This window comes from Podarcis raffonei, chromosome 13 (genome assembly GCF_027172205.1).
Source record: "Podarcis raffonei isolate rPodRaf1 chromosome 13, rPodRaf1.pri, whole genome shotgun sequence".
Classification (NCBI taxonomy): Eukaryota; Metazoa; Chordata; class Lepidosauria; order Squamata; family Lacertidae; genus Podarcis; species Podarcis raffonei.
In genome coordinates, this window is record NC_070614.1 from 39,429,513 (window position 1) to 39,448,753 (window position 19,241).

At 48.3% G+C, this 19,241-nt stretch overlaps 1 protein-coding gene across 3 annotated transcripts; it reads left to right on the top strand.

The window, feature by feature from the left end:
• The first annotated feature begins 374 nt into the window (after positions 1 to 374).
• Positions 375 to 15,036, top strand: PRRT2 (proline rich transmembrane protein 2). 3 transcript variants are annotated; one of them, XM_053363620.1, is made up of 4 exons: positions 375 to 548; positions 8,888 to 9,503; positions 10,810 to 10,942; positions 12,997 to 15,036. In XM_053363620.1, exons 2-4 carry the CDS (start codon positions 8,901 to 8,903, stop codon positions 13,005 to 13,007), a joined length of 747 nt encoding a protein of 248 aa, XP_053219595.1. In that variant the 5' UTR covers positions 375 to 548; positions 8,888 to 8,900; the 3' UTR covers positions 13,008 to 15,036. The 3 variants fall into 3 exon arrangements, with proteins under 3 accessions (XP_053219595.1, XP_053219592.1, XP_053219594.1); XM_053363617.1 differs by having other exon boundaries at positions 382 to 556; XM_053363619.1 differs by lacking the exon at positions 375 to 548 and adding an exon at positions 619 to 778.
• Positions 15,037 to 19,241: the final 4,205 nt, after the last annotated feature.

The following is a 19,241-nucleotide window of genomic DNA, read 5'->3' on the forward strand; positions in this document are numbered from 1 at the left end:
ATTCCCCCAAAACAGATTGGTGCAGAAAATTTCCCACATCATCTTGCTGAGCTCAGCTGGGCGGAGGGCACAGTTTCCCTCCTTCGCCCAGCCTGGGGTCCCCTTCAGTCCCGCACCCTCAAGTCCCACCCATGGGGTCTTCCCAGGCACCCTTCAGCCCCATCTGACAGCTCCCATTTTTATTCAGCACACATTTGTGCCTCTGGGCAGTCCCTGAGGAGGAGGAGGCAATGGTGGCGGTGCTGGGACTTCTTAGTCCTTTGATGCTCATTGCACTTGTGGCTTGCTGACGTGAAGTTTTGGTCTATTCCAGGGGGGTTGAGGTGGAGAGGAGATACAGAATATGTGGGACGCTTCCAGTACCAACACCATTTCTGCTAATGTCTTGCCCCAGCCCGATCAGCTGATTCTTCATAAAACCCAAACCACAACTCCCTCCCCCCAACCTCAACCAGCTTGCCTTGAAGAAGCAGGGTCGATTAGACCATTTGATGCACACACTCGTGCAAAGGGAGGGGAAGGGGCGTCTTTGCAGACAAAGCTGCCGAGTGAGCAAGTAAGAGGGGTGGGTTTGTGGGGGGGGGGAGGGAAGGGGGGCGGAGGCTGTATTTCCCCATGTATTCCTCCCTCTGAAGCCAGGGAGAGAAGGGGAGGGGAGAGAAGGAGGGATACAGCAGAAAGGGAGGGGTGTGATGTGTGCGTAAGGGGGGGCACTAATCCTGCCAGCCATTTGCCCACCCCACCCCCTTCTGCCAACTGGACACAGCCGGGAGCCCAGGTAGGAGAAGAGAGACCCTGCCTTGGTCCATCCTTAACCCCCCCAAACCCTCTTTATCTATTTGTCTTAAAGGATAACGGTGCTGCGGCAAGCGGGCGGGGGAGACGGGGGGGGGCTGAAGGGAGCAGGCGGAGATGGGTGTGAACGGGAAAAGGGGAGCGGGGGGCACTCTCCAAGGGGTGGCGATGGAAATGGTGGGGCTGGAAGATGGGGGGTTCACGGAGGCATCTGGCGGTGGGGTGTAGGGATGCGAAGTGAGGGCGGGGCAGCAGGGAGTAGTGGGTGGGGGGTGGATATGTAGGGCAACCGAATCCCCTCGCCGGCTGCTGGTTTCATCTATGGGCACAGAAATGGGATAAGGGACTGGAGAGGGAAAGGTGCAGCGAGGAAAAGGAGGGCGGCAGCGGGAGGGAGGAGGAAGAAAGCAGCTGGTTTGGGGGCTGGGGGAGATGTCGGAGGGTCTCGATCCCGTGTATACGCGCGCGCGCCTGTGTTCCTTAACGAGAAATGGGTCGAAGAGTTGGACGGGCTAGCTAAGGGAGGTGGGAGAGGGAGGCTGAGTGTGGAGAAGCTCTGGCTCAGCCTTGCTCAGAAATGGGTGTGAAGGAAGGAGGGCGTGAGAGGGAAGTTGGAGATAAATGGAGGGGGGAGGGCAGTGGGTGTTTAGGCGGAGACGAAGGGGGCAGAGGGGTGGGCTGTGGCGAGCCTTTGCTAAAGCTACAACCCGATACTCTCTTTCCTGGAAGTAAGTCCCGAGGAACTCAATGGGAGCAGCTACTGAGTAGACCCGTGCAGGATTTCCCCATAAGTCTCTCTGAATGGGGTTTTAGTGAGCAGGGGGGCAGTGAATGGCTGGCAGGTTGAAGAAGGGGGGTTGCTTTTCCCCTTTGAAGCTGGGGGCCGGGTTGGATGTGAGGAGCAGAAGATACAGGCGCGTCTCGGAGTTAGAAAAGGGTTGCAAGGAGCTGTCCTTGGTAGCAGAAGGCGTTGGTCGTGTGGTCTAGGGAAGTCGGGTGCGGGGAGTGAAGTCACTGGGAGGAGGGGGAGAGGGGGGCGTAAACAGTGAGGGAAAACAGGTGAGGAGGGAAGGATTTGTGGAGGTGAGCTCCCACCAGGGGTAAGATGAAGGATAGAAGCGGGAGTCCCCAAGGGAGGCGGTTTGGGTGGTGGAAAGGTGATTGTGGATGGATGCTGTGAAGGAGAAACTGCCCCTGGTACAGGAGGAGGGAGAAGGAGGGACTGTGTGTGTGGAAGCAGCCCAAAGAGAGGGGCGGCTCTGGTAGGGGGGGCGCCAAGGTGGGTTTGCCCAGTTGGGTGTGGTCTTAGAGAAAGGGAAGGGAGGGAGGAATGTTGACTGTGTAAAGCACAGGACACATTCACACGTGAGATCCTCTGTCCCTAAACAGGTGATTTATCTGAGAAAGGGAATTCCGTCCAAGGTAGGGTCTGATGACCAACGATTCTCCTTAAGCCACCTAATAGGTCTTTGCAGCAAGCATAACGTGTGACTGCTTGCAGAGGGTGGACTGGCGAGGGACAAAGCACACAGAACTACCCTAAGTCAAAGGAGAGCCTGCATCAGCACTATGCTCTCTCTCTCTGTGTGTGTCTCCTCTTCTTATAAGAGAAAATGCTTAGCAGTGGACCAAGGATGTGATGTAATGGCAAGGCTGTGGGTGGGTGAAGGAGAGAGTGGGTGAGACCATTGGTGGCTTGACCATGGGGCCTGTCAGGATGACTTCAATGGCGTCCGGCTTCAACAGATGGGGAATCAGCCTCCCCATGGCAGATCTTCCATTTGAGGAAGGCAGCAGCTGGTTGCCAGAGCCAGTAACTGGGAAGGAATTGTTGAGGCTGTCAAGCACAGAGATCGGCTGGTCAGGCTAATCGGAGGTGTCAGGCAAAGATCTCTATGTGATGGCCCAGGATTTACTGCTGTGGTTACGTCTGCTGCACAGCAGGCAATCAAAATGTGTGCAGGGCACATGCAAGTGTGTGGAAATAAGGTAACGGTTTTAAGGATCAATGTCCATTGCATTGGGGTTTGTCATGAAATAATAATCTGCCTTGGGAACAAATCAGGTCCCTGTGCGTCTGAATTGCACAAAGTGGTGGCTGTGCCACATGTCAGCCTTCTTGGTGTGCCTGCTGAATGGGTACTAGAGAAATTGTGTGGATGCCCATTACACTATGTGGATCAGCAAGGAGCAGGATGTCAAGCACAACTGCCTTGGTCATGTGGAGGTGTTCCATGCCTCCAGGCTCCATAATAATCGGATGGCTGTGTCAGTCAGAGAATCTGTTATGGCATCTTTGTGCCAGCCAGTGTTTTAATCATGTTGTCTGTCTGTGTCTCGTTCAAAGAGTGTGTCAGTCAGGAAGCAGGAACATGGTAATGAGAACCAGTATATCATGACAATTGTTGTAGCACTTTTTGAAGAGGGGAAAAAAACATATCCCTGCCACTCTTCCTCTTACAAACAACAGGGGGGTGGGGACTAAAACAGCTTTGGCCAGATTGTAGGAAGGAATGCATGAACACAGCCTCCTGCATCCTTGACATATGGTTTTCTAACCCATTTATGCCTCTAGAGAAGAACTCTAAATTCCCCCTGGTTGTTGCTTCCCTCCAAATAATATACTTCATATTTCCCATTAATTTCAGTGGTGCTTTTGCAGGAAACCCAATGGATTGTGCTCTGAAGTCTGAGCATAATCAAACCAAAGTCTGCCTACAAATCGTATGCACATTTACCTGTGAGAGTAAGTTCCATTTGAATCAGGATCAGTCCCAGTGGTATCCACAGGGAAATTAGCACAGTCTGTCAGCTGTGGGGGAGCTGCCTCTGGCCTGTAGGTCAGAGATGGCCCATGGGGCTTCCCCATCCACCCTACCCCCTCCCCTCTTCTCCCTCCCATGTGATTTGGTGCCCTTCACATAGTTAAGGTTTCCTTTTTCCTCTCTACAAGATCTATACCAGCTCCCTCTAGCTTCTATTTTCTTCCGATGATCCATGCCCTTTCCCTCTCCCTGCAACTGATCATACCTTCTAAAATTGCATTGCCTTTGCACATTTTAACATCACAGAATACTGTGTCCAGGCCAAGCGCCCCAGATCTTTGAGAGGTAGGTCAGACCTGAAAGTGCAGAAGTTGTAACATCTTTTGTTGAAGATTATCAACCCACAGCATCACTCATATGGTCTATCCTCTGTCAAAGAACTGAATTGAAGGAAGGGTGAAAGAAGAGGGGGACCAAGGTTGGTCAGTTCCCACCCTGAAATTTCCTTGTGAAGATTCTGGTGGAAAGGGATTTAAGGTGGAGATTAGTGATAACTCACCTAAGCAGAGGCTAGCATGACCTAGGAAGGAGTCTGATGGAATAATTATGCCTGCCAAGATTTAATTTCTCCTCCTGCAGAATCAGTAAATTTAAGATAATTCAATATGGTTCCAGCCCCTACTGCTCCCCTCCAATACCAACCCGCAGTTCAATTCTGCATATACATTCCCTGTATGTAGTGAGAGTCTGCTTCTGTTTTGCTCATCTCACTGTGGCGAAAGATGCTCTTGGTTCTGCATACCAGTTCTACAGCCTCTCTCCTTGGATCAGATGTGAACTGTCCTGATCATTTCCAATTGCTGATAAGCCGATGCAAGGTATTTGTTACACTGGATGTTTTGGAGTTGTGTGTGTTTGTTTGTGTGTGTTGTGTGTATCCTTTGACTTGGTCTCCTCTGACTTTGTGAGCTCTAGGGTGCAGTCTGAAGGCCGCCACTCAATGAAACTAAGCACATCTGGGTCTGGTGACTGCCTGGATGGGAGATGTACATCATATTGAATTCTATGATGGAAGAAAAACAGGATAGAAATGTAAATAACCATGCATACAGCTCTGCTTTCACACATTCATTTGGGACCTTGTGTCTTCTGATAATGCTTTGCAGTTAACAGCCTGGTATATGATGAGAGTCTGCTTTGGTGTTACACAACTATAGAGGCACTGCAACACGTGCCAGGGAAGTGTCCCAACAGATCACAGGATGCCCACCAGGAAGTACAGTTGTTTGTTTGTTTGTGTTATCACATGTGTGTCTCTTTTTTTAAAAAAACCTGCACAGCGGCTTATGATTTTAATCACAAAAACTGTACGCCAACAAACATTGACAATGATAAAAGCCACAACAGTTTTAGAAGGAGCTTAGGCCAGCAAACAAACAAAGCATAACAAACCAACTGATTTCTAAAGGCTTTCTGAAAAATAAACATTTTAGCTCAGTTTTCGGAAGACAGCAGGGGAGAAACTATTCACCTGTCTCCTAAAGAGTTCCCAGAACATCAGAGCTGCAACTGAGAAGACGCTGCCCATATTTGGGAGTGAATCCAACCTCTCCATAGAGCATCAGCAACAGGTCTTCGTCAGAAAATCTTAGGAGTTCATGAGGACTCTAAACCTCTAGGATTTTAAGGGCAGATGTCTCAAAACAGGTGATATTTAAGAACAGTCGCATACATCTGTCCACAGGTGGCCTGCTGCTGCATTTTCCGCTAACTGAAGTTTCCAAACTATCTTCAAGCACATGTGGAGGGCTTCAGAGGGCTCTAATCTGGAAGCCACCAAAGTATGCACAACAGTGCCTTGATCTCCCAGTGGTAGGTGAACCACCGTAGCTCAGCTGGAAGAGCATCTGCTTTGCATGCAGATGGTCTTAAGTTCAATCCCCAGCAGCTCCAGGTAAGGACTGGGAAAAGGCTCCTTACTGGAACACTGGAGACCTGCCCCCAGTCAGTGGAAAAAACCCAATGGTCTGATCTGGTCTAAGGCAGCTTCCAGGTATAGATGGCGTATCAGCCAAAGATGAATGGTGGGTCCACTTGTTTGCACTGATAGCTGTGGTGCAGGCAGTCCAGAAGGCCAGTTTACGCAGGGCATTTTTAGAAGGGAATGCAATAAACACCTGCTTGCAAATATGCATCATAGAGGTACATTTGCAAAGGAGCTGCCTTTGGCTATAGGGCCCTGTCAGGGAGTCCGTTTTATGTGTGAAGTGGTCCACTGACCAGAGCCGCCAGTTTAATGCCTGCTATTTCCAGACTTCCGTTTGTACTTAGCCCTTCTCACAATTCCTAAGAGCTGTGCCTTGGGCAAGAGGATGCCTTTAGTTCTGTGCATGTCCTTGATAATAGTTGTTTTGGTGTGTGTTTTCAAGTGGGCTAGTGTTTGCAGCTACTTTATTGATTTAAAACGGGAGCATTTATTTCTTGCTTGAGTTCCATTTCTACCTCCTTTCAAAGACTGCTTTCCCCAGTTTTGTTTCTGGAAAGAGAAAAGCATTGATATTGAATCTGGAGTGTTGGCGTTAGGAACGCCATTCAGGGAAGGCAGGGACGGCCCCATGTGATGGAGCACTTAGCTGCTCTCGAGCCCATTCTCTGGTTCTATACGCTATGTAGCCTATTGTTAAGCAACGGAATAGAGATGCATACAAGGTGCGCTTGCCAGAGATCTCTTTGCATTCAAAAAGGGGTGAGGCAGGTCTTTATCCTCTGTGAATAAAAACTGTTGTAGATACTGCGAAGTATAAAAGAAGAAAAGAATTACAAGACAGATTACACACACACACGTAACAATTTTCCTTTATGCGATGGTATGTCTTAAAGTATGTGTACATGTTGTTGTTTTTTTGTTTTGCTTTTTGCAGTTTAACTAGGAAGGTATCCACAAACCAGCTGCTAGGGCTTAACTCCCAACCACTTAAATCTCTTTCTCACCCTCATCCACCCGCTACTGAAATCTGAAATGGCACCTTGAGTTTATGGTTAACATTACTTGCCTTACGGGTTTGTTGGCAGGCTCTTCATTAAGCATTCCTCCAAGTCCATTTCCAAGGGCAACGTAAAAGCTGAATCTGAATTTCTGCCAAATAAGAAACTGGGCGAAATTTAATATAAACGCAATCTGTGGAGGAGGTCTTGTTAAGTGTGCCACAGGTTCCCTAGGTCCGCTAAATGGTACTGCAGGGAAGACCTCCTCCATGCAGGCGCCCAACTTGTGTGAAATGAGTTACCTCTGGAGATGTGCCAACTGTTAGGTGCTCCCACTGGCAACTAAAAACACACGTCTCCCACACAAGCGTCTCCATGAAACGAAAGGCGGAATGCAAATGCTTTTCACAAAGTTATAAGTAGTTTCTTAGTCCTTCTTGTAGATCATGATGGGACAAAACAGTAAAGAGTCCGCAGGGGCTCTTTAGATATATTGGAGCCAGGTTGCTCTCTCAGTAGCAGAAGGGCTGTGTACATCACTTAGATTGACATGTGCCCAGCGCTAGAAACTCAGATATATAAGCAAGGTGTCAAATGGCACCTTAAATCTAGGTTACAGCCACCACAATGGAATGTCTATTTTCCAGGGGGTTGGACTGGATGATTCTCGGGGTCCTTTCCAATGCTACAGTTTTTGATCCAATGATCTCATCTACGTTACTTGACTGTAGCTTGCTCTCACAACAATTCACTTGTCCCAGTTTGCAAGGAGGAGAAACACACACAGTGGAAATGGAACCGGAATAAACGATGGACTAAGGCAGAGGTTTTAAAACTATGGCTGCCAACCTGGCGCCCAGAAATATCCACGTAGTTGTGATTAGAACCACTCCAGTAGCAAAAAGCGCCTGGTGCCTGGCTAATTTCTAACAGCGCATGTGCCATTCAGTGGAATGGCAATATCGGGTTGTGTTGGTTGGAAAGATGGTGATGGTAGCGATGGTGTGTATTTGGGTGGTGGGGCCAGCTGGGTCATGAGGCAGAGTGAGGAAACTGCCTCAGGTGTCACAGGGGGGTGGGCAGTTGTATCAGTCCTTGAATGCTCTTTCTGAACCTCCCAGCCACCTCTCTCTGTAGAAGGTAGAGTGATGTATGTCACACAGCGCCCTGCTAAACTAGCCTGCTGACTCAAATGTGAGTCCCATTGTCAGTGCTGAAGTGAAATCCAGAGGGGATGCAATGTTTTATTTTGGCTCAGGCGGCAGAGTGTCTTGGGTTGGCCTTGTTGAGTGAGTGTCCTCACCTGGATGGGTGCCACCCATTACACAGTAAAAAGAAATAAATAATGAAATGCTGGGCTCAAGATTGCTGAAAGAGAAGGAAATAAATACTAACCCCCAATCTTTGGTGTGGCAGACCTGCCTGATGCTACTTAGGTGAAAGGGAAAGCATGAATTCAGAGGCATTCTGTTCATATTTTAGTTTGTATTATATGATATATTATGAAATAATTGTGTTGTTAGAAAGGCATGTACAGTAGCTATGAATTATTGCTCTATGAATAGCACCTGTTACGTTATTCCATATATAGGAGCAATTAAAACAAACGAAAACCTTGCATCCCGGCTGAATTAATATTTCCATATAATGCTAAAAGCCATTCACCTTTCTTTACAAATCGAGCATCATATACTTCATTTCTCTTGAGCACGTGTCTAATAAGAAGTAGCAATTTTCACAGAGACATCCCATATCCTATAAAAAACCAATCACATAGAAGAGAGGTGATGTTATTTCCTCCCTCCCCCATATGCAGCTGTCACAATTTTTGCAACCGTTGATAAGTTGGTCAACCTTTTTGCACATCAACCTGATCCACACATCACTTTAGACCAGGGGAGAGGGCAGTGCTTTTCCCCCCGGGGGTACGCAGGGACACGCTTACCCCTAAACATATAATGAATCTAAATTTGGCCTCATTGAGGGGCAGTATTTCAATACGAGTAGGAAAATGAGACTACCCCTAAACATTTTGTTTTTAGAAAAAAAGCACTGGGAGGGGGTATCTCCAGCAGAGCCAGGAACAATGAGAAATGGAACACAACCATCTCTGAAGGCCATCAAGTCACCCATCCCTGCTTTATGCAGCTCAAAGGGACACTGAAGGCTGCTAGGGGGTTGGAGGACTCTGGGAACTTGGCTGCAAGTTGAGAAGCGCTGGTCCATTGGCCCTGGACTTTGGTTCTGCAGATCAAGTTCAACTCAGTACCAGGCAGGGAGGGGAAAGATGGCTGGTTCTCCACCCTGAACATTCCCCCTCCTCTAATTCTCCTCTAATCCAGGTAGCTGCCTGCCATGTCGGACGACGCTGAGAAGAACGAGGCTCCCCCAGAACAGGAGCAGCAAGGGAAGGAGGAGGAGAAGCAGGAGCAGGGGAAGCCTGAGGATCATGCCCAGGAGGAGGAGGAGGAGGAGGGGAAGCCTGAGGAGCAGCCCAAGCCGCAGTCCCCACCCAAGAGCCCCAAAGGCCCAGAGACCCCCGCATCGCCTGTGATGGTGACGGTGACCATTGAGGAGGAGACGGTGGGGGAGCCGCAGGAGAATGGGGACCCCCCGGGGATTAGGGCTGGCTCAGCTGAGGAGATAGGGACCACCCCGGCCCCACCCACTAGCCCCCCAGCCCGCTCCAAGTCGGCGTCGTTGAATGACCTGAAGCCTCAGAACAGCATCAATGGCGGCCCAAGGGCTGTCGTGAGGGGCAGTTTGTCCGGGTCTCAGGTGCACTTAGCGGGATCCGCGGGATCTCCGCGGGCCAGCCTGAGCCGGCAGGCTTCTGCAACAGGATCAGCAGCTGGTGAAGCTGGGGAGAAACCCAGAGACTACATATTCATTGCTGCCCTCTCCTGTTTCTGCCCAATCTGGCCTATCAACATCGTCGCCTTTGTGTATTCTGTCATGGTAAGTGCAAAGGGAGTGGCGCCTGTGTGTGTGTGTATATTTGGTTTGTGTGTCCTGGAACACTAGGAGAGCCACCTGCTGCTTTGATACACCCACCAGCACCAAGGCTGTCCCCACAGTAGCGCTTCCTTGTCACTTTTCTCTTTCGTTTGCCCCTTGAGGTTGTGGGTCAATCTCCTCCTCAGCCAAGGAGCAAGGCCACTAACTTGGAAGTGGCTCAGTCTGCTGCTTAAAATCTCAGACTGGAGCACCTCCTCACAGGTAAATCTACCCACACAAGAAGGCGGTCTGGGACACCTCTCTGAGAGTCAACCAACCTACTAGAAAGTTTCCTTCAGGTCTCCTATTTGGTAAAAACCGCTAAATGTAGCAAAATAGGTTTGGCGGCTCATGCCAGCTGACCATTCACAATCCACCCAAATCCGTTTTGGGCACATGCTACCACCCTACGAGCCTCTCACTGCGCAATCCTTTCCGTGTCTACTCAGAAGTAAGTTCCGTTGAGCTACACGAGGTTTACTTCCAGGTGGGCATAGGATCACAGGCTTAAATTCTGTTTTCTTGTGTCTCGAAGCTCAGAGATTCCTTCCCTCCAAGCAGCAGCCAAGAAGGATCTCAACTTCTTGGCTTCTTGCCATAGCATTAGGTCCTCTCCCAAACCCCATGCACTGATGCAGCCGCCTGGTGACAGGTCAGGCCATGAGGCCCCCTGGCTGCTGTCCCCTTGAACTGGGCGCGGATTGACAGGCTCTTTGGCAAAGGTCCTCCCCTCACCTGCTGCCAGAGATGCCTTTTGTTGAAGGTGCTCAGGACCCAGTCTGGGACAGCACAGCAAGACTCTCACCCCACAACCCTGGCTTTTCCCCAGCAGCCAGCCAGGTGAGGCAGTGGGCAAGGGCCCCAGGGGTTCAGAAGGGCCCCTCACCAGCCTCACCCAGCTCTGCTGCAACCCCCCCCCCCGCTGACCCCCTGGATGGCTGTTTTGGTGGTATCGTCTGTGGTGACTGCCTGCTTTCTTGATGAATATGGTGGCCCCAGCCTATAGATCTATGAAATCTACAGCAGAAGGCAGGGGCTGCTACTGCCGCCGTAGCAGCTGAAACAGAAGCACACACTGCCTTGGGGGTGGGTGGGTGTTGGTGGCACCATGCTGAGGGCCCCCTGCGTGTGGGCCCATTTTCCTCTGACAATGTAGGCAAGTGTAGAGTTTTCTCTTTCAATTCTCCCTGTTCTTCCAAAAGGCTGTATGTCAGGACAATCACCAAACCCTTGCTCCTTTTTTTTTTCTTTTTAAATTCCTCGCCAGTCCCGGAACAGCTTCCAGCAAGGAGACATTGACGGCGCACGGCGCCTGGGACGGGTAGCAAAGCTGCTGAGCATTGTCGCGTTGGTCGGGGGGGTGCTCATCATCGTGGCATCTTGCGCCATCAACTTCGGAGGTGAGTATCCCGAGAACCAGGGGGTGGAGAGGACTCTTGTCCAAACATTTTGTCCTTTAAGCTCTAACCCCCTTGCCCAGTCTTCTGTTGCAGTACAGAGAAACCAGCAGAATGGGATTCCAGGGATTTTTGGGAAAAGGAGCATTTGTGATCAGTTTGGCCAGAGAAGGGCTTAGCAAAGCATTATGGGACGTAGTGAGCCTAGGGATGGAAACACGAATGGTGGCCCATTTGCACACATGCCACCTGACAGCATATTTCAGCTGGATCCTGACTGCCTGAGTGCTTTTGAGGGGGACCTGCGACCTGTGGGACACCATCAGGCCAGAGGAGAATATATTATTCTTAGAATCCTTAAAAAGTCAGCATTTGCCACAGCACTCAGCGCTTAGTCACAGAAGTATTGTTTTAAACCAATTTTACTTTATAGTCAAGGGGTGTATAAATTTTATGAAATAAATAAACAGATGATGCAATTTCTAGTCAAGAATATATGTTTGTATCAGATTGTGACCTCTCTCTGAGCCAGTGGAATAGAGGGGGCCGCTTAAAGTAAGGGGAAGCTGCTCCAAATTGGCTATCTTTGTAAGAGTTGCCCTTCTTAAGAGAGAGGCTTATCAGTGGAGAGATAATATACATATATAATGCAGGTGCTAAGTTAATTCTGTAGCCAAAATGGGGCTACTGAGAGAAAAAAGGGGAGGGATCAGTAAGTTTGTGGAATTTTGCAGGAGATGATGTTGGGGGAGGGGAGAATAGAAGAAAACTCCATTAAGCCCCCAGCCTGAAGGAGCCCAGGAAGGGCTAAGCACGCTCAGAAATCATGAAATGCTGAGTGTCTGTTTAGGGAAGCTTTTAAGGTTTAACAGACTATTGTATTTTAATATTTTGTTGGAAGCCGCCCAGATGGGCGTGGTATAAATAATAAATTATTATTATTATTATTATCTGTTGGGAAGGAAAGACAAGGGTGGACGTGGGATGGAGGAAGCATGGCTGGCTGGAACACTGAATATAGGGAGCACTCCACGCCACAACATTTTGTTGCCAAAACTCAAGAAGAGTGTGAAAGGTGGGGTTTTTGGGGGGGGGGGTTAGAAACCAAATCAACAAAAGGGACTGCCTCTCCTACCCCTTTCATATCCTGCTGTGTATACACTTACAGAAGTATTTTGAGAGTTCAGGAGAGCAGTCAGGATCACTGTTACCTGAGGAGTGAGGCGAGTTCCATGCCTTCCCTTCTCAAAAGAAAAGAGCTTTTCTTTTCCTCATAAAGTTGTCCCCAACACCTCCATTTTCTTCCTAACCCTCTGGAGGAAATGGCAGCTTCTTGAAATGGTCAGTTTTATCCCTTTTGCTGTATGCTCTGCTTTTCATGTCCTCCCTTCAGAGCAACTCCCTCCCCGAGCACAGCTATTGCTTCTTTTCCCCCCAAAATTATTACACATTATCCCAGATATGGGGAACCTGTGGTCCTCCAGATGTTTTCTCCAGATGTTACAACTCCCACTAAGCCTGACCTTTAACCCAGGCTGATGGAAATGGGAATCCCAAAAACATTTGGATGGCTACAGCCTCCCCTCCCCTCGCATTACACAGTGCTTTTCGTAAGGTTATGTTGGCCTTGGCCTTCAGCCACAACCTTGGCCCTAATTCTACGCAGCAGGCCATCTTCATAACTACCAATGTCTCCTCAGAACCCTTTCCCATCCTAACTTCCCTGCTTCCTGTTGCCAGCATACCTAAAGCAGCCAAAAACGAAAAAAGGAGAAAATAAGTGCACCCATCAGACCTTCCCCTGACGTTGCCTCCTTAGCCTCCATTTTGCTTTCCCAATGACCTGTTCCCACATGCTCCAGATTCTAGTGGAAGCCAGGTGTGGGGAGGTTGAATTGGGGCATGTGTGAAAATGTTTTCCCCTTCATGTTTCTTTCCAGGTAGTAAAAATCTCCTTCTTCTGTTCTCCTTCCCTGTGTTCTTATTCCGCTACCCCAACCCCAACCCCAACCCGCCTTGCCCCTGAATCCCTCTCCTCCCCCACCCGAACCCCTCAGTGTTCCAGTGAAGGCGGCACTCAACTTGCCACTTCATCCCTAGCACCGAAACGTTCATCTTTGGAGCTGGGAGCCAGCATGAGTACAGAACATCCATCCCATGTCCCCATCCATCTCTGAACCATGCAAAAACAGGAGCACAAGAACGGAGATGAGAGAGAGAAAGAGAGAGGGACACGAGAGAGCGAAACTGAGAGAAACAACGTCTTTGTTATGCTTGCATGTGTCCCATCCTTCTAGGGATTTTAGCTAGCCAAAAATAAGGTGAAACAGGAGAAAGAAAACAAAAGTTAGATGGGGAGGTATTCTCATCTCCTCTTTCCTCTCCGCCATTTTCTCCCTCTCTCTGCACTCTCTCTCACTCTCCTTCCATCCATCCAGTCATCTGTTCAACCAATGACCCATCTGCCCATCTTCCATCCACTGCCAAATTTCGACAGCAAATAAAACTCTTTCGATATTCCATGTTTACAAGAACCTGCCGGAGAAAAGCTCTTTTTCCCCACCCCCCTGGGAAGGAGGTGGGGAGCATGTTTACATGTTTGCTGGGAACAAATGAACAGAACCAGCAGCAGCAAGAGAGGAAACACTTCTTAGGTCTCCTGCTCTCATCCGTCGTGTTTACAAAGACAGCAAGCAGGAACAAGCAGGGAAGAGCCCACCAGAGCCCACTGAGCGTTTTGCAGGTGGGAGTTTGTTGCAGTGAGTTAACTGTTGCGTCAGAGGAGGTTTGCTAACAAGGAGGCCAAAGCTGCCTGGATTTGGTGGCAACACACACACATAGGCGTGGAGGTTGGCTTGTATAACCGAATCCATCACCCAGCCACTCAACAGGAAAGAGAACGGCAGTGAAATTTATGGTATTGGCTGGAGAAATGAATAAAATCAATGTTGAGGGAATACAGCACTGAGCAAAATGATTCTAACAAATGGGACCGGTGGAAGTTGGAGCGTGAAAGTGGAAATTGTGGAAGAGGCAATGGAGGAGAAAGAAGGAGCCAAGGGCCTTGCAAAGAAGGGAACAGACTGGTAAGAGTGGTGGTGGGTTTTATGGGGGGGGGGAGAGGTGACACTACTCTCCAAGATGAAGGCGCAAGTACAAAAGAGGAAGAAGGAAAAAAGGGCAGCTCAAGAAGTTGGAAGAATGGCAAATGAGCCAAGAGGGGAACAAAAACCCACCAGTCATGAAGGAATAGAACTGGTACTGCTGCATTTTTACATGAGAAAGTTGCTGGAATGAATGAAACTGGGAAGGATAGAGAACAGTATTAGTAGGCACCCCATTCAGAAGAAAAGAGAGCATGGGCCAAGGTATCTCTTTTTCCTCTAGAAGTCCAGTTGCTGGTATTAGAGCAGGGCCACAGGGTGTTGGGTTGCATAGGGTTCTTCAGCAGGGAAAAGGAAAGCAGAACATGGGTCTAAACGGAAGCAGGAAAAGGCAGGATGTCTAGCCGTTTCCAGAGGGGTAGCCTTGTTAGTCTGTTGCAGCAAATACAACAGAAGAGGTCTGTGGCCCCTTAAGAGAATAATGGTGTCTTGTGGCTTAAGCTGTCATGTACAGATGAATCAAGTGGTAACCTGAGTTTGCAGGCTCATCTAAATGGCGGGGTGAGGAGTGAGGTCAGAGCGAAACATAATGCAAAAAGGTCAGATTGTGACAATGACGTAAAATGTAGGCAAACTAGTTGACAAAGTAGTATTGATAATAACACAGGCACCCTGACCTTGGTAAGCCAATTAATACACGTAGCTTACCCATGCCAGGATTCAGGTGTTACCATCAACACAGCTTTGATGATGCATTTATTTGGGCATTGACAGCTGTCACAGTCTGTACTTTTTCAGCAGATTTTCCTCCGATCTTGCTCATCTTTGTCTACCCTCTCCTGTCTCCCAATTATGTATACTCCATTCTTCTGATAAGGTAGACTCTAGTCTACAGAAGCTTATGCAGCAATAAATTAGTCTTCAAGGTGAAACAATGCTCAGTTGTGTTTACATTTTCAGAGAAGCGGGGATGCCTACACATGGCATTTCGAAGTGCATGGTTTTTGTGTGGTTTTCATGATGTCCTTATCCAAAAGGCATCCTGTTTTCCCCAGCCCCCATTCCCTGTGTTTCTTCTCAAACCCGACTTAAAGTGGTAAAAGAAAAAGCACCATAAATAAAAAAGTTGTTTTGTTGCTTTTGCTGCAAAAGACTAAGGGCCTTGTGGCACCTTAAAGGCCATCAAATGTCATGGCATAAACTTCCACAAACTACATTTATGCCATAATACATTGGTTAGTCTTTAAGCTATTTTGGTGTTTGTCATGTTGACATATGTGGCTATTTAGGAGAAGCGAAGCTTGGCCGAACACTGATTAAGAGAAACTGAAAGTATCCGGTTGGGGTGGGAGTCAGCTGAGACATTTGCTTATTTATATCCTGCCTTTATCCCAAGTTGGCATGGATTTAGGGCAGCAACAGGGCAGACTGGAGCACACACAAGAGGCAATGGAGGCAGTTAGGAGGGCATAGAAAGCTGTTTAGGCCAAGCCCTTTGGCATTAAGTTCGCCGGCCACACCAGGAAATCTGAATGTGTTTGCTCAGTTCTGGCACGAGGCCATTTTTGAAAGGCAGAATGGATAGGGGAGGTCAGCAATCGCACACTCGTGACAAAAGAAACAGAGCAGGAACTAAGGAGTGAGAAAACACCAAGGCCAGGAAAAGAGGTTCAAAGCAGAAAGGTGTGAGTGAGAAAGAGACTGAGAGAGATGTGTGATAAGACACGCCCCCCTGAAAACAAGTTGAAAAACTGCTGGATGGGGAAAGTTATATACACAGAATTGCAGAATGAAAGGCTAATGTATAAGATCAGCTGGCGAAGGAAGCACCAAAGCCTACAAACTCCCTCTGGATGTGAAAATGATGACCCAGGCCAGTTTAAAATCCGCTGGAAGAGGAACTGTGTGTGTGTTGGGTGTCCTGCGAAGGGAAGCAGATAAGAGCGAGCAAGCCCTGCGGAGCAAAAGGCTGGAGAAGAGTGTTAAGATCACACTGGAAAGCGGAGCAACTGAACACGAAAGGGGCGCCGGTAAAGGAGAGTCGAACTGTACTTCACTGACGGAGGAATACACAAGAGAGCATACACTCCATACCAAACGACAACAACAACAACTATTTTTAAAGGGCCTGATGGACAACTGTGTATGCTACTGGACAGAGACAACTGGGTGGGTGGGGGGGGGTGGGGGAAGGGCACCAGCAAAGAATTGTGTGTGTGTCAGACACGAATTTTCACCCGGCACAATGTGACTAATTTTTTGCTTTGTTTCTCAGACTGTTATTCAATGGGGCTGGGGAGGGGGGGAGGGAATATGGGGGAAGGGGTGGTATAATGGCCTCCTCCTTTAAAATCTGTGCTCGGAGGATGTCACAGGGCTTTATTTAGGGTGAGGGGGTGACCTTAAACTCCCCCCCGTTAATCCCATCTGCACGAATTATTAACCTCTGACCTTCCCTCAACTATCCCTCAGAAAAATAATAATTTTGCTCTCCCTTTGATGGGTGCATGGCGTAGAAGGCAGGGCAATTTTGTTGTTTTTCTCCCGCTTCCTGGAGACTGTAACTCTCTAAGGTGGGAAGGGATGGCATGGGAAAGCTGTTGTATTTTGATGTTGAAATGCAAGTATTCTAATCTGCATGTTTTTATATGCTTATATTTGGGGGGAGGGAAAGTTGAGGGGTGAATCAGAAACTTGGAAGGGAGGAGAGAGCTCAGAGTGTATTATGGTGTGAAAGTCAATAGGAAGGACGGCTTTGAGGGGGAAAGGGGGTCAGGAAAGTGGTGAGGGGGCTGGCAGGTGAATGGCGGTCTCTTAGAGGAGGGAAAATAGGGTTCGGTTTGGTGGGAGTTGGAATACCAGCGGGACCAAAATGGAAGGAGAGGTGGGTTCAGCGGGATTCAGGAAACCCAAATCTCAAACAGGATGGGGTCAGGAACAAAGAATTGTTTTGGGATGGATTGCAAATAACAGGGAAGAATTAGAACTTCAGTAACTGGGGCCTGTTTAGTTATAGCCAGCCCACCGAGAGGGAGGTATCCAGTCCTCTCTTTAGCAAGAAGGGCAGTGGATTGGCCCACAGTCCACTTGGAGAGAAGGACCATCATCCTGCAACCGCCATCCTGTAGCAGCTAACTCCAAGTGACCTGCTAAGTAGAATCGACTGCTGATCTGAGACTTCAAATCAAAGTTGGGGTCCACGATGCAATCTGAAAGGAGAGGTTCCATTGCAGCAGATGTTCTCTCAAAGCTAACTTACCAGTTGCCCCTTCCCACCCACCCACCCCCGGTCTACAAAATAATCTGTTGCCTTGTTTTACACTCAAAACCATGCTTTAAACCACCACCAGACCCTGGGGGCCAGGAGAGGGTGGGGCACGAAGGGGGGTTAAAAGCAGAATTTGAGGAGGCGCCTATGGAACAATAGGAGAGACTGTTTGTTGGGGGAGAGGGGTTTTACATTTACACGTATCCGTTATTGAATGAAAAACCACATAACCTATATCTTTGACATGATGCTTGATAGATGTTTTCATATTTGGGGTGGGGCAAAATTTTGGATGCTGAAGAATGAAGTTTGCTTTACTATTATACAATTCGGGGCAGGGTGAGGTTTTTAGGGGGGAAAGAACAAGAGGGAGATTTTATTTTGTATTTCCTTCCCCCCCCCTTTTTTTGAGACGTAGTTTAGTTTTTCACTTCGTGGAGCACTAAGCGTGCCTTCATATGTAGCGGCGTTGAGGAGGGAACAGAAAACGTTACAGCCTGACACTTCCTATCCCTCTGCAACACTGTCTCAGTGAAAATATAAATTTCCACCATCTTTCCTGATGGGGAGATGTGGAAACAGGTCTATTTCCGCCAGGAGAACCGATTTCTATCATGCCATCATTCCAAAAAAAAAATCACATATTGTTTTCCATATAGCGCTCGTAACATAATGTTGAGCAAAAATGGGTAAGCACTTTTATTCACTAGATTTGCTTATTTTGTAACTTATTTGTTACTGTTCATCATTCTGCTCGGTTCTGCATTATTTGTGCCTGCTAGTTAAAATTATTATATTAAAAACAGGAAAGGGTGGGGTCTTCCTGAGTCTGGGACCAATCAAATCCTTTCATAAGATTCAGAATTTTGTTTTGGTTTTTTTGTGTGTGGGGTGGGGGTGGGGAGTTCCAAGAAATATTACAAATCCTATTATCAGTTTGTATAAAGAAATGGTGGGTGGGGCAGGGCGGGGCGGGAGAAGGTCAAATTATAAACTGCTACAGATTTTTGTATCAACGCATGAATCGAGTAAATAAACTCAGATGCATGAAGGCCGTGTCTGTCCCTGTTTCCTGCAAAGCTTTTGCGTCTGTGCCAATTCTCTGCCCAACAGGAAAACTCACAAGGAAAACTGAATTTAATTCAGGGTGGTCCAACACGTAGCCCTCAGTGTATTTTCTGGTGGCCCTCTGCGACATTTGCACACACACACACACCCTGCCACAAGCCCTTGCATTGCCTTCCCAAAGCCAGGTAAGGAGGCACAAGACTCTGGCAGCATCCTAGAGCCTCCTGCCTTCTTCCCAAAGACTCACAACTGCCCACATAATCAAGATTGTGCAGTTTGATCAACCTCATCCATGAGATTAGGATCCAGGACCAAATCTAAGCATACAGAGCACTGTGAGCACTTGACCATATTGACTTTCTCAACCCTTTCAGAATGCAGTTAAATTCAGAGCTGGGAACTGTGGCTGAGCAACCCGCCCCCAACAATCCAGTTATTCTTCAAGACCCTTATATAAAACCTCCCACCACATTAAAAACACACACCATCAGATGGTTACACAGTTGTCTTTATTACAGCAACTCCCACTCCGTTGAGAGAGGGGGTGTCTTATTGCACCAAGTCTTAATTTTTAAAAACCTACATACAAATTACACACCACTGGGGGTTGTGAGGGTGTGGCAGTGACGCTGCGAAGGAGAGGAGAGGACATGGCAAGGTAACAACTGCTCCCCATCCGGCAGGAGACAGCGCGTGACAATCCACAGAAGCAATAATTACCCTCAGCACCTGTGCGTCCCTCTGCCCCCACCACACCATTTGGATGAGGGAAGTTTCTAGCAAATAATAATCTAGTTTGGCTCAATATATGAAGACATGGGGCAGGTTTCCTGAAGTTGGTTTGCTCCAATACAGCTGCCAA

Bases quoted from the DNA above. Each gene is read 5' to 3' on its own strand.
- PRRT2 (XM_053363620.1), top strand. From the start codon at position 8,901: ATGTCGGACGACGCTGAGAAGAACGAGGCTCCCCCAGAACAGGAGCAG. The intron at 9,504-10,809 runs GTAAGTGCAAAG...ATTCCTCGCCAG, and splicing joins CCTTTGTGTATTCTGTCATG to TCCCGGAACAGCTTCCAGCA.